General features: G+C 42.8%; 1 protein-coding gene across 1 annotated transcript in view; it reads left to right on the plus strand.

The window, feature by feature from the left end:
- LOC307248080 (kinesin-like protein KIF13B) overlaps positions 1–15880 on the plus strand; it is a 67488-nt gene that overhangs the window by 28169 nt on the left and 23439 nt on the right. The window contains exons 8-12 of the mRNA XM_080024292.1: positions 559–693; positions 3835–3947; positions 5809–5920; positions 7149–7361; positions 10914–11024. Of these exons, the coding sequence (XP_079880418.1) occupies positions 559–693; positions 3835–3947; positions 5809–5920; positions 7149–7361; positions 10914–11024 (684 nt within the window). The remainder of the gene's footprint in view (positions 1–558; positions 694–3834; positions 3948–5808; positions 5921–7148; positions 7362–10913; positions 11025–15880) is intronic.

The raw sequence follows: 15880 nt of genomic DNA on the forward strand, positions 1-15880 counted from the left end.
TGGGTAGTGCTGGGTAGCACTGAGTAGTACTGGGTAGCACAGTGTAGTACTGGGTAGCACTAGGTAGTGCTGGGTAGCACTGAGTAATACTGGGTAGCACTGAGTAATACTGGGTAGCACTGGGTAGTGCTGGGTAGCACTGAGTAGTACTGGGTAGCACAGGGTAGTACTGGGTAGCACTAGGTAGTTCTGGGTAGCACTGAGTAATACTGGGAAGTGCTGGGTAGCACTGAGTAGTACTGGGTAGCACTGAGTAGTACTAGGTTGTACTGGGTAGCGCTGGGTAGCACTGAGTAATACTGGATAGTGCTGGGTAGTACTGAATAGTACTGGGTAGCACTGGGTAGTACTATACACATAACAAAATTTCAATGACTCTCCCTAGTGGTGGACACCACACACTGCAGCTCTAATGTCCCCAGAATCCCACAGGAAGTGGGTATTATAATATAATATCTCTTGCTTCTCCCACAGGAAGTGGGTATTAGAATATAATATCTCCTGCTTCTCCCACAGGAAGTGGGTATTAGAATATAATATCTCCTGCTTCTCCCACAGGAAGTGGCTTCTCTGATGTCGGAGGGAAACAAGTCACGCACGGTAGCGGCGACCAACATGAATGAAGAGAGCAGCCGCTCCCACGCCGTGTTCAGCCTCACGCTCACACACACACTGCTGGACCTGCACTCTGGGGTGGGGCACACACACACACACACATACTAACCTAACCCAGGCTCTCCAGGTTGCAGGGTTCTGGGTGGAACTCTCCGGAGACGCTTTAGTTTGACTTGGTCTTTCGATTTCCTTGTGTTGATGTTGAGGCGTCCGTTTTGGGACAGAAAGCAGCAGGGCAGCTGCTCTGTGGTTGTGAGTGCAGCAGGGCAGCTGCTCTGTGCTCCTGTTCATGTCTCCTCCCTTCAGTGACTCTCCACTGGCCCTTCTATGGGCGGAGGAAAATGACTGAGTAAATGCTCCATCTTGGATCTTTCCCCTCTCTGAAATCCTAAAATGGCCGACCCTGTTCCAGACATTACAACTTCACATTACATATGACTTTGTTCACTCTTTTCCCCCAAATCACTCAACACAATACTGTTTACAATTTCTGTCATTTCAACCATGAAATCCCATTTGTGACCCTCAAATTATTATATCTGTACATCAAAGCCATGACATCATTATCTCTCAGGCTTTGTGGTGGTCTTACCTGCTGCCGTGTCCTGGAGCTGCTTCTCTTCCTTCACAACACAATACATTTCCAGGATGATTCCAACTTCTCTTATAATCATCATTTCAATCATGAAGTCACTCACTTTACTCCAGCGTTCCTGTACCTGGAAATCTATTCAATCCTTATCTTCAACCATCAATTATCTGTCATTGATCCTCATGATCACTGTATTCCAAAAAATGATTTTTAAACATGACAGAAAAATGACAGAAACTCATGGAAAATGATTGGTAAAACATGATCCTCAGCGCTTTGTAGTACTTGATGATTTGGTGTAGTTCTACTAGTAGGTGCAGGTGGAAGAAGCTGGGTTGGAGATGATCTTCCCCCGTTCTCCTCACATAGCCAGCCAAGACTACACACTACACTACACACTACACACTACACTACACTACACACTACACTACATTACACACTACGCTACACACTACACTACACACTACACACTGTACACTACACACTACACACTACACTACATTACAGACTACACTACACTACACTACACACAACACTACACACTACACACTTCACACTACACACTACACTACACTACACACTACACTACATTACACACTACACACTACACTACACACTACACTACACACTACACACTACACTACACTACACACTACACTACATTACACACTACACACTACACTACACACTACACTACACACTACACACTGTACACTACACACTACACACTACACTACATTACAGACTACACTACACTACACTACACACTACACACCACACTACACACTTCACACTACACTACACACTACACTACATTACACACTACCCTACACACTACACTACACACTACACTTCATTACACACTACACTACACACTACATTACACACTACACTGCACACTACACTACACACTACAAACTACAAACTACACACTACATTACACACTACACAACACACTACACACTACACTACAGTACAAACTACAAACTACACACTGTACATGACACTACACACTACACTACACACTACACACTTCACACTACACTACACACTACACTACATTACACACTACACTACTCTACACACTACACTACACACTGCACTACACACGACACTACACTACACAATACACTACACTACACACTACACACTACACTGCACACTACACACTTCACACTACACTACACACTACACTACACACTACACTACACTACACTACACTACACACTACACTACAACACACACTACATTACATTTACATTTACATTTAGTCATTTATCAGACGCTTTTATCCAAAGCGACTTACAAGGGAGAATAACATTCAAGCTACATTGCGACAGAGATTACTACACTACACACTTCACTACACTACACACTACAAACTACACACTGTACACGACACTACACACTACACTCCATTACACACTACACACTACACTACACACTACATTACACACTACACGCTACACTACACTACACTAACCACTACACACTACATTATACGCTACACTACAGGCTACACACTACACTACACTACACACTACACTACACACTACACTACAAACTACACACTGTACACTACACTACACTACATCTCACACTACACAATACACTACACTACACTACACTACACACTACACACTACACTACACTTCACACTACACACTACACACTACACTACATTACACACTACACTACACACTACACTCCAAACTGCACACTGCACACTACACTACACCTCACACTACACACTGTACACTACACTACACTACACACTACACACTACACTACAAACTACACACTACACACTACACTACACTACACACTACACTACACACTACACTACACACTACACTAAAAACTACACACTGTACACTACACCACACACTATACACTGTACACTACACACTACACCCTGTACACTACACTACACTACACTACACTACACACTGTAGACTACTCTACACTACACTACACTTACACTACACACTACACATTACACTACACTACACACTGTACACTACTCTACACTACACTACACTTACACTACAGACTACACTACACACTACACTACACACTAGAGGGAGCTCTAGTGGTGGTGGTGCTGTGGTGTACTGCTCTTGTGCTTCCTGGGGTGCTCTCTTTATCTTAGACGGCTGCACATCTTGTCCTTTTCTTTCCTCTCTTCCTCTGTGCATCCTTTGTGTGTGTGCATGTCACCTCCTTCTCTTTACATTGCTACCTTTCCTTTGCTCTGTCCAAATTAAACGTACCAACGTATGGTGTGCTCGGGTGGTGGAAGCCCATCATTGCAACGCACACACACACACACACACACACACACACACACACACACACACACACACACACACACACACACACACACACGGATACAGCTAGCGTGCTAGCTGTGCTCCACAGAGCCCTATGGGCACAGCTAACGTGCTAGTTGTGCCCCACAGAGCCCTACGGGTACAGCTAACGTGCTAGTTGTGCCCCACAGAGCCCTACGGGTACAGCTAACGTGCTAGTTGTGCCCCACAGAGCCCTACGGGTACAGCTAGCTTGCTAGCTGCACTCCACAGAGCCCTCTGGGTACAGCTAGCTAGCTGCAGTGTGCCCTGCAGACCACCGGGGAGAAGGTGAGCAAGCTGAGTCTGGTGGATCTGGCAGGAAGTGAGAGAGCAGCAAAGAGCGGAACGAGTGGAGAACGACTGCAAGAAGGAGGGAACATCAACAAGTAGGACACACACTGTACACTACACTACACACTACACTCTACACTACACTACACTACACTACACTACACACTACACTACACTACACTACACTACACTACGCACTACACTACACTACACTACACTACACTACACTACACTACACACTACACTACACGCTACACTACATTACACACTACACTACACTACACACTACACTACACTACACTACACTACACTACACTACACTACGCACTACACTACACTACACTGTACACTACACTACACTACACTACACACTACACTACACGCTACACTACATTACACACTACACTACACTACACACTACACTACACTACACACTACACTACATTACACACTACACTACACTACACACTACACACTACACACCACACTCTACACTACACTACACTACACACTACACTATACTACATACTACACTACACTGCACACTACACTACACACTACACTACACGCTACACTACATTACACACTACACTACACTACACACTACACTACACTACACACTACACTACATTACACACTACACACTACACACCACACTCTACACTACACTACACTACACACTACACTATACTACATACTACACTACACTGCACACTATACTACACACTACGCACTACACACTTCACTTCACACTACACTATACTACACACTACACTCTCTCAGCACTCTGTCATGATAATAATGATGATGCCACGCCCCCTGCAGGTCTCTCAGCACTCTGTCATGATAATAATAATGATGATGCCACGCCCCCTGCAGGTCTCTCAGCACTCTGTCATAATAATAATGATGATGCCACGCCCCCTGCAGGTCTCTCAGCACTCTGTCATGATAATAATGATGATGCCACGCCCCCTGCAGGTCTCTCAGCACTCTGTCATAATAATAATGATGATGCCACGCCCCCTGCAGGTCTCTCAGCACTCTGTCATGATAATAATGATGATGCCACGCCCCCTGCAGGTCTCTCAGCACTCTGTCATAATAATAATAATGATGATGCCACGCCCCCTGCAGGTCTCTCAGCACTCTGTCATAATAATAATGATGATGCCACGCCCCCTGCAGGTCTCTCAGCACTCTGTCATGATAATAATGATGATGCCACGCCCCCTGCAGGTCTCTCAGCACTCTGTCATAATAATAATGATGATGCCACGCCCCCTGCAGGTCTCTCAGCACTCTGTCATGATAATAATGATGATGCCACGCCCCCTGCAGGTCTCTCAGCACTCTGTCATGATAATAATGATGATGCCACGCCCCCTGCAGGTCTCTCAGCACTCTGTCATGATAATAATGATGATGCCACGCCCCCTGCAGGTCTCTCAGCACTCTGTCATGATAATAATGATGATGCCACGCCCCCTGCAGGTCTCTCAGCACTCTGTCATAATAATAATGATGATGCCACGCCCCCTGCAGGTCTCTCAGCACTCTGTCATAATAATAATGATGATGCCACGCCCCCTGCAGGTCTCTCAGCACTCTGTCATGATAATAATGATGATGCCCCGCCCCCTGCAGGTCTCTCAGCACTCTGTCATGATAATAATGATGATGCCACGCCCCCTGCAGGTCTCTCAGCACTCTGTCATGATAATAATGATGATGCCACGCCCCCTGCAGGTCTCTCAGCACTCTGTCATGATAATAATGATGATGCCACGCCCCCTGCAGGTCTCTCAGCACTCTGTCATAATAATAATAATGATGATGCCACGCCCCCTGCAGGTCTCTCAGCACTCTGTCATGATAATAATGATGATGCCACGCCCCCTGCAGGTCTCTCAGCACTCTGTCATGATAATAATGATGATGCCACGCCCCCTGCAGGTCTCTCAGCACTCTGGGCTTGGTGGTCTCTGCTCTGGCGGATCAGGGCATTGGCAGAAACAGGAACAAGTTTGTTCCCTACAGAGACTCTGTCCTCACCTGGCTGCTCAAGGTGCATCCACTCATTCTACAGTCTTGGCCACCTTCACATTTTCCTCTCCCCATTCACCGCCACCTTCCTCTTCACCTTCCACTCCACATTCACCTTCACCTCCTCCTCCCACCTTCACCTTCAACTTCCTCTCAACCTTCCCTTCCACATTCTCCTCCACCTTCACCTCCACCTTCTCCTCCGCCTTCCTCTCCACATTTATCTCCACCATCTCCTCTACCTTTACCTCCACAGTCCCCTCTACCTTCTCCTCCACCTTCTTCTCAGCCTTCCTCTCCACCTTCCTCTCAACCTTCTACTTCAACTCCACCCTCGTAATGTTGACGGGCAAGGTTAAAGGTTTTCACTGCATATATGTATGGAAGTATGTATATGTATGTGACAAATAAAAATCTTGAAATCTTGAAATCTTGAAAAGACACAAGAGCAAAAGACGGTAGAACCACCCAAGAACATGTCCCAGAATACCGACAGCAGGATAATCAATAAGAACTCAAAAAGAACCCAGTAAGAATCCAGTAAGAACCCGGTAAGAACCCAGTAAGAACCCAGTAAGAACCCAGTAAGAACCCAGTAAGAACTTGGTAAGAACTCGGTAAGAACTCATTAAGAACTGGATAATCGTAATAGTGGATAATTGGAAGTTGGAACGCCCCTTAGTTGGGTTTAAAATGTTCCTATCATACAAGTAGAAACAAACTAAAACAATAGATGTCAAATAAAAACACAGTAGAACCAGAACACGGGAACCGCATGGGAGGTGTGGTGCACGAGAAAGAAACACTGATCACATTCAGCTACAGATTTAATTTGAGTAGTTTATATTTTAAAATATAACATTTGGGGCACGTTTTAAATATAAATATAAAACATTCTCCGAATGTTGCGGCTCTGGCAAAGGAGGGGGTTGAATGACCCGGAAAGGGAGGTTGAAGTCCGGCCTCTGCCATGACGTAACAGCATTTGGACCAATCATGACAAGGGAGCTCTCAGCACCAGAGAAGATAAAAGACAATGTTCACCTCTGGGGCTCGCACCGAGAACACGGCAAGAACCCAGATCACCACATCAGCTTGTTCTCATCTTATTCTGAACACGTCTTTTTGGTCCAAAACGGCGACTTACTTTTTAGTGCACCTCCAACTTCAGACTATCTATCAGAAGTTCATGTCTTACCACCAGATGGCATCAGATTCCGTTTTGTGATTTGAGGTTCCCGCCCCTGCAGGACAGCCTGGGGGGAAACAGCCGTACGGCGATGGTTGCTACGGTGAGTCCATCAGCAAACGACCACCAGGAGACGCTGTCGACGCTGCGCTATGCCGACCGCGCTAAAAGCATCGTCAACCACGCCGTGGTGAACGAGGACCCCAACGCCAGGATCATCCGGGAGCTGAGACAGGAAGTGGACAAGCTCCAGGACCAGCTGACGCAGGCCGAGGTCAGGGTTCATGTCTATGGTCCAGGACCAGCTGACACAGGCCAAGGTCAAGCTCCAGGTCTATGGTCCAGGACCGGTTGACCCAGACTGAGGTCAGGGTCTGGGGCTACGGTCCAGCACCAGCTGATGCAGGCCAAGCACAGGGTCCAGGTCTACGGTCTGGGACTGGCTGACGCAAGCCAAGGTCAGGGTCTGGGTCTACGGTTCAGCACCAGCTGATGCAGGCCCAGGTCCAGGGTTACGGTCCAGGACCAGCCCTTATAAAATGGCTCTTCTTTTCCATTCAGTCTCCCCTCCCACTGCTCCAAACGCTCCATATGTGTTTGGCGCCAGAATGGAGGATCATGTTCAGGACATATATAAGAGGATATTCATGACTATATAGCAGGATATTCATGACTATATGACAGGATATTCATGACTATATGACAGGATATTCATGACTATATGACAGGATATTCATGACTATATAGCAGGATATTCATGACTATATGACAGGATATTCATGACTATATAGCAGGATATTCATGACTATATGACAGGATATTCATGACTATATGACAGGATATTCATGACTATATAACAGGATATTCATGACTATATAGCAGGATATTCATGACTATATGACAGGATATTCATGACTATATAACAGGATATTCATGACTATATGACAGGATATTCATGACTATATGACAGGATATTCATGACTATATGACAGGATATTCATGACTATATGACAGGATATTCATGACTATATATATATAAGAGGATATTCATGACTATATAGCAGGATATTCATGACTATATGACAGGATATTCATGACTATATGACAGGATATTCATGACTATATAACAGGATATTCATGACTATATAGCAGGATATTCATGACTATATGACAGGATATTCATGACTATATAACAGGATATTCATGACTATATGACAGGATATTCATGACTATATGACAGGATATTCATGACTATATGACAGGATATTCATGACTATATGACAGGATATTCATGACTATATATATATAAGAGGATATTCATGACTATATAGCAGGATATTCATGACTATATGACAGGATATTCATGACTATATGACAGGATATTCATGACTATATGACAGGATATTCATGACTATATGACAGGATATTCATGACTATATATATATAAGAGGATATTCATGACTATATAGCAGGATATTCATGACTATATAGCAGGATATTCATGACTATATGACAGGATATTCATGACTATATAACAGGATATTCATGACTATATAACAGGATATTCATGACTATATATATAACAGGATATTCATGACTATATAACAGGAAATTCATGACAATATATATAACATGATATTCATGACTATATAACAGGATATTCATGACTATATAACAATATTTTCATGACTATATATATAACAGGAGTTTCATGACTAAATAACAGGATTTTCATGACTATATATATAACAGGATATTCATGACTATATAACAGGAAATTCATGACAATATATATAACATGATATTCATGACTATATAACAGGATATTCATGACTATATAACAATATTTTCATGACTATATATATAACAGGAGTTTCATGACTAAATAACAGGATTTTCATGACTATATATATAACAGGATATTCATGACTATATAGCAGGATATTCATGACTATATAACAGGATATTCATGACTATATAACAGGATATTCATGACTATATATATAACAGGATATTCATGACTATATAACAGGATATTCATGACTATATATACAACAGGATATTCATGACTATATAACAGGATATTCATGACTATATAACAATATTTTCATGACTATATATATATAACAGGAGTTTCATGACTGAATAACAGGATTTTCATGACTATATATATAACAGGATATTCATGACTATATAGCAGGATATTCATGACTATATGACAGGATATTCATGACTACATAACAATATTTTCATGACTATATATATAACAGGAGTTTCATACCTATATAACAGGATTTTCATGACTATATATATAACAGGATATTCATGACTAGATATATAACAGGATATTCATGACTATATAACAGGATATTCATGACTATATAACAGGATTTTCTTGACTATATATATAACAGGAGTTTCATACCTATATAACAGGATTTTCATGACTATATATATAACAGGATATTCATGACTAGATATATAACAGGATATTCATGACTATATAACAGGATATTCATGACTATATATATAACAGGATTTTCATGACTATATATATAACAGGATATTCATGACTATATAACAGGATTTTCATGACTATATATATAACAGGAGTTTCATGACTATATAACAGGATTTTCATGACTATATATATAACAGGATATTCATGACTATATAACAGGATATTCATGACTATATAGCAGGATATTCATGACTATATAACAGGATATTCATGACTATATATAACAGGATATTTATGACTATATAACAGGATATTCATGACTATATAACAGGATTTTCATGACTATATATATAACAGGATATTCATGACTATATAACAGGATATTCATGACTATATAGCAGGATATTCATGACTATATAACAGGATATTCATGACTATATATAACAGGATATTTATGACTATATAACAGGATATTCATGACTATATAACAGGATTTTCATGACTATATATATAACAGGATATTCATGACTTTATAACAGGATATTCATGACTATATAACAGGATATTCATGTTTATATATATAACAGGATATTCCTGACTATATAACAGGATATTCATGACTATATAACAGGATATTCATGACTATATATATAACAGGATTTTCATGACTATATATATAACAGGATATTCATGACTATATAGCAGGATATTCATGACTATATAACAGGATTTTCTTTACTATATATATAACAGGATATTCATGACTATATAACAGGATATTCATGACTATATATATAACAGGATTTTCATGACTATATATATATAACAGGATATTCATGACTCTATAGCAGGATATTCATGACTATATAACAGGATATTCATGACTATATAACAGGATATTCATGACTATATAGCAGGATATTCATGACTATATAACAGGATATTCATGACTATATATATAACAGGATATTCATGACTATATAACAGGATATTCGTTACTATATAACAGGATATTAATGACTATATGACAGAAAATTCATGACAATATGACAGGATATTCATGACTTTTTAACAGGATATGTATAACAGGATATTTGTAACTATATTGCAGGATATATACAGTATATAAAAGGATATTCATAATTATAAAACAATTTATTCATTACTATATAACAGGATATACATAACTACATAACAGGATATTCATAATTTTGTGTGTGTGTGTGTGTGTGTGTTTGTGTGTGTGTGTGTGTGTGTGTGTGTGTGTGTATGTTTGTGTGTGTGTGTGTGTGTGTGTGTGTGTGTGTATGTTTGTGTGTGTGTGCGTGTGTTTGTGTGTGCGTGTGTTTTTGTGTGTGTGCGTAGTCCCTTAAGGCTCTGGAGCTGATGGAGCGTTTGGAGGAATCAGAGAAATTGATTCAGGAAATGACCGTGAGCTGGGAGGAGAAGCTGAGCAAGACAGAAGCAATCGCACAGGTCAGTGACTTGTCTGTAACAGGTCTGTAACTGGTCTGTGTCTGGTCTGTGTCTGATCTATCACTGATCTGTGTCTGGTTTGTAACTAGTCTGTAACAGATCTGTAACTGGTCTGTGTCTGGTCTGTAACTAGTCTGTAACTGGTCTGTAACTGGTCTTAGTCTGGTCTGTGTCTGGTCTGTGTCTGGTCTGTAACTGTTCTGTAACTGGTCCTTGTCTGGCCTGTAAGTGATCTGTGTCTGGTCTGTGTCTGGTCTGTAACTGGTCTGTAACTGGTCTGTAACTGGTCTGTAACTGGTCTTAGTCTGGTCTGTGTTTGGTCTGTAACTGATCTATAACTGGACTGTAACTGGTCTGTAACTGATCTGTAACTGGTCTGTGTCTGGTCTGGTCTGTATCTGGTCTGTAACTGGTCTGTAACTGGTCTGTGTCTGGTCTGTGTCTGGTCTGTGTCTGATCTGTATCTGGTCCGTAACTGGTCTGTGTCTGGTCAGTGCCTGGTCAGTGACTGGTCTGTAACTGGTCTGTGTCTGGTCTGTAACTGGTCTGTGTCTGGTCTGTGTCTGTTCTGTAACTGGTCCGTAACTGATCCGTAACTGGTCTGTAACTGGTTGGTGTCTGGTCTGTGTCTGGTCTGTAACTGGTCTGTAACTGGTCTGTGTCTGGTCAGTGCCTGGTCAGTGACTGGTCTGTAACTGGTCTGCGTTTGGTCTGTAACTGGTCTGTACTGGTCTGTGTCCGATCTTGTACTGGTCTATTACTGGTCTGTAACTGGTCTTTTACTGGTCTGTGTCTTGGCTTTGTCTGGTCTGTAACTAGGCTGGTTCTGGTCTGTAACTGGTCTATAACTGCTTTGTCTCTGATCTGTAACTGGTCTGTAACTGGTCTGTAACTGGTCTATAACTGGTCTGTGTCTGGTCTGTGTCTGGTCTGTGTCTGGTCTGTGTCTGGTCTGTAAGTAGTCTGTAACTAGTCTGTAACTATCTTAGTCTGGTCTGTGTCTTGTCTGTAACTGGTCTGTGTCTTGTCTGTAACTGGTCTGTAACTGGTCTGTGTCTGGTCTGTAACTGGTCTGTGTCTGGTCTGTGTCTGGTCTGTGTCTGGTCTGTGTCTGGTCTGTGTCTGGTCTGTGTCTGGTCTGTAAGTAGTCTGTAACTAGTCTGTAACTATCTTAGTCTGGTCTGTGTCTTGTCTGTAACTGGTCTGTGTCTTGTCTGTAACTGGTCTGTAACTGGTCTGTGTCTGGTCTGTGTCTAGTCTGTAACTGGTCTGGAACTGGTCTGTGTCTGGTCTGTATCTGTTCTGTAACTGGTCTGTGTCTGGTCTGGTCTGTATCTGGTCTGTAACTGGTCTGTAACTGGTCTTTGTCTGGCCTGTAACTGGTCTGTAAGTGATCTGTGTCTGGTCTGTGTCTGGTCTGTAACTAGTCTGTAACTGGTCTGTAACTGGTCTTAGTCGAGTCTGTGTTTGGTCTGTGTCTGGTCTGCGTCTGGTCTGTAACTGGTCTGTAACTGGTCCGTAACTGGTTTGTTTCTGGTCTGTGTCTGGTCTGTAACTGGTCTGTAACTGGTCTGTAACTGGTCTTAGTCTAGTCTGTGTTTGGTCTGTGTCTGGTCTGCGTCTGGACTGTAACTGGTTTGTAACTGGTCCGTAACTGGTCTGTAACTGGTTTGTGTCTGGTCTGTGTCTGGTCTGTAACTGGTCTGTAACTGGTCTGTAACTGGTCTGTAACTGGTTTGTGTCTGGTCTGTGCCTGGTCTGTGTCTGTTCTGTAACTGTTATGTAACTGGTCTGTGTCTGGTCAGTGCCTGGTCATCAACTGGTCTGTAACTGGTCTGTGTCTTGTCTGTAACTGGTCTGTGTCTGGTCTATGTCTGGTCAGTGCCTGGTCTGTGTCTGGTCTGTAACTGGTCTTTAACTGGTCCGTAACTGGTCTGTAACTGGTTTGTGTCTGGTCTGCGTCTGGTCTGTAAGTGGTCTGTAACTGGTCTGTGTCTGGTCAGTGCCTGGTCAGTGATTGGTCTGTAACTGGTTTGTATCTGGTTTGTAACTGGTCTGCGTCTGGTCTGTGTCTTGTCTGGAACTGGTCTGTAACTGGTCTGTAACTGGTCTTTTACTAGTCTGTGTCTTGGCTGTCTGGTCTGTAACTAGGCTGTGTCTGGTTTATAAGTGGCCTGTAACTGGTCCGTAACTGGTCTGTAACTGGTTTGTGTCTGGTCTGTGTCTGGTCTGTAACTGATCTGTAACTGGTCTGTAACTGGTCTGTGTCTGGTCTATGTCTTGTCTGTGTCTGGTCAGTAACTGGTCTGTGTCTGTTCAATGACTGGTCTCTAACCGGTCTGTAACTCGTCTGTGTCTAGTCTGTAACTGGTCTGTAACTGGTCTGTGTCTGGTCTGTAACTGGTCTATGTCTGGTCAGTGTCTGGTCAGTGACTGGTCTCTAGCTGGTCTGTAACTGGTCTGTAACTGGTCTATAACTGGTCTGTGTCTGGTCTGTAAGTAGTCTGTAACTACTCTGTAACTATCTTAGTCTGGTCTGTGTCTTGTCTGTAACTGGTCTGTGTCTTGTCTGTAACTGGTCTGTAACTGGTCTGTGTCTGGTCTGTAACTGGTCTGTAACTGGTCTCTAACTGGTCTGTGTCTTTTCTGTGTCTTGTCTGTGTCTGGTCTGTAACTGGTCTGTGTCTGGTCTGTATCTTTTCTGTAACTGGTCTGTGTCTGGTCTGGTCTGTATCTGGTCTGTAACTGGTCTGTAACTGGTCTTTGTCTGGCCTGTAACTGGTATGTAAGTGATCTGTGTCTGGTCTGTGTCTGGTCTTTAACTGGTCTGTAACTGGTCTATAACTGGTCTGTGTCTGGTCTATAACTGGTCTGTGTCTGGTCTGTGTCTGGTCTGTGTCTGGTCTGTAAGTAGTCTGTGACTAGTCTGTAACTATCTTAGTCTGGTCTGTGTCTTGTCTGTAACTGGTCTGTGTCTTGTCTGTAACTGGTCTGTAACTGGTCTGTGTCTAGTCTGTAACTGGTCTGGAACTGGTCTGTGTCTTGTCTGTGTCTGGTCTGTAACTGGTCTGTGTCTGGTCTGTATCTGTTCTGTAACTGGTCTGTGTCTGGTCTGTATCTGGTCTGTAACTGGTCTGTAACTGGTCTTTGTCTGGCCTGTAACTGGTCTGTAAGTGATCGGTGTCTGGTCTGTGTCTGGTCTGTAACTAGTCTGTAACTGGTCTGTAACTGGTCTTAGTCTAGTCTGTGTTTGGTCTGTGTCTGGTCTGTAACTGGTCTGTAACTGGTCCGTAACTGGTTTGTGTCTGGTCTGTGTCTGGTCTGTAACTGGTCTGTAACTGGTCTTAGTCTAGTCTGTGTTTGGTCTCTGTCTGGTCTATGTCTTGTCTGTGTCTGGTCAGTAACTGCTCTGTGTCTGGTCTATGTCTTGTCTCTAACCGGTCTGTAACTGGTCTGTGTCTAGTCTGTAACTGGTCTTTGTCTGGTCTGTAACTGGTCTATGTCTGGTCAGTGTCTGGTCAGTGACTGGTCTCTAGCTGGTCTGTAACTGGTCTGTAACTGGTCTGTAACAAGTCAAGTCAAGTGAAGTCACACTTTGTTTATAGAGTGCATTTCATACCAGGACAACACAATGCGCTTTACAAATAAATACAAAAAAGAAAGAGAGAACGTAGTTGTCAGCCGGTCATTACAAAAGAATCCAATACAATGCAATACTAATACAACAGCAACAACAAAAGCAACAACAAAGACAACAAAAACAACAATAAAGGCGACTCCAACCACAGTGGCAACAACAGCAACAGAAAACAACAACAGCAGCAACAACAGCCACAGAAACAACAACAACGGCAACCGCAACATCGACCCCAGCAGCAACAACAGCAAAACAAAATCAAAAACAACAGCAGCAACACACACGCAAAGACGTCACTGGAACCGGAAGTGGTAGCTCTCACCGGAACCGGAAAGGTCACTCAGGTTAGAGATGGTTAAGTCGAGGTATAAGGTTACGTTAAGTTTAGGTATTAGGCAAGCGAGGGTTAAGTCTAGGTATAAGGTTAGCAGTAGCAACGACAACACCAGTTAAGGTATAAGCAACAAAAACTGCAGCAACAGCACCAGTAACAGTAGCAGCAACAGCGCACAAGCGAAGACGTCAACCGGACCGGAAGTGGCAGCTCTCACCGGAACCAGAAATCTCCTCATCTGTATTGAGTCAACAGTGTGCCATGTACCATCTCATCTCAATGAAGTAAAGCATAGCAAAGACGTCACCGGAACCGGAAGTGGTAACCCTCACCGGAAACGGAAATTTCTGCTGTGTGCGCCATCTCATTTTTATCCAGTCACAGTCCTTAGCGTCCCTAAGTTACGGGTCAAGTTTTCAATCAGACCTCGGGAGGGAGATCCTTTTGACTCTCTCTCCGAAAACACACTCTTCTCGGTGAGGTTAGAGATATTTAAATTAGGGTATAAGGTTAGAGATGGTTAAGTTTAGGTACTATAAGTTTCGGGATTATTATGTTTAGGTATGATGTTTGAGATGATTAGGTTAAGGAATAGGGTCAGAGATGGTAAGGTTTAGGGATAAGGTTAGCAGCGGCAACGACAACACCAGTTAAGGTATAAGGTTAGCAGAACCAACAACAACACCAGCAGCAATAACAACACTTGCGGCTTGTAGACCAGCAGCAACCATAGCAGCAGCAAAAACAGCAGCCACAGCAGCAGAAACAGCGCACAAGCAAAGACGTCACCGGAACTGGAAGTGGTAGCTCTCACCGGAACCAGAAATCTCATCTGTATTGGGTCAACAGTTCTCAGGGAACCAACGCACAGCAAAGACGTCACCG

Source organism: Zeus faber (genome assembly GCF_960531495.2).
Source record: "Zeus faber genome assembly, chromosome: 2".
Classification (NCBI taxonomy): Eukaryota; Metazoa; Chordata; class Actinopteri; order Zeiformes; family Zeidae; genus Zeus; species Zeus faber.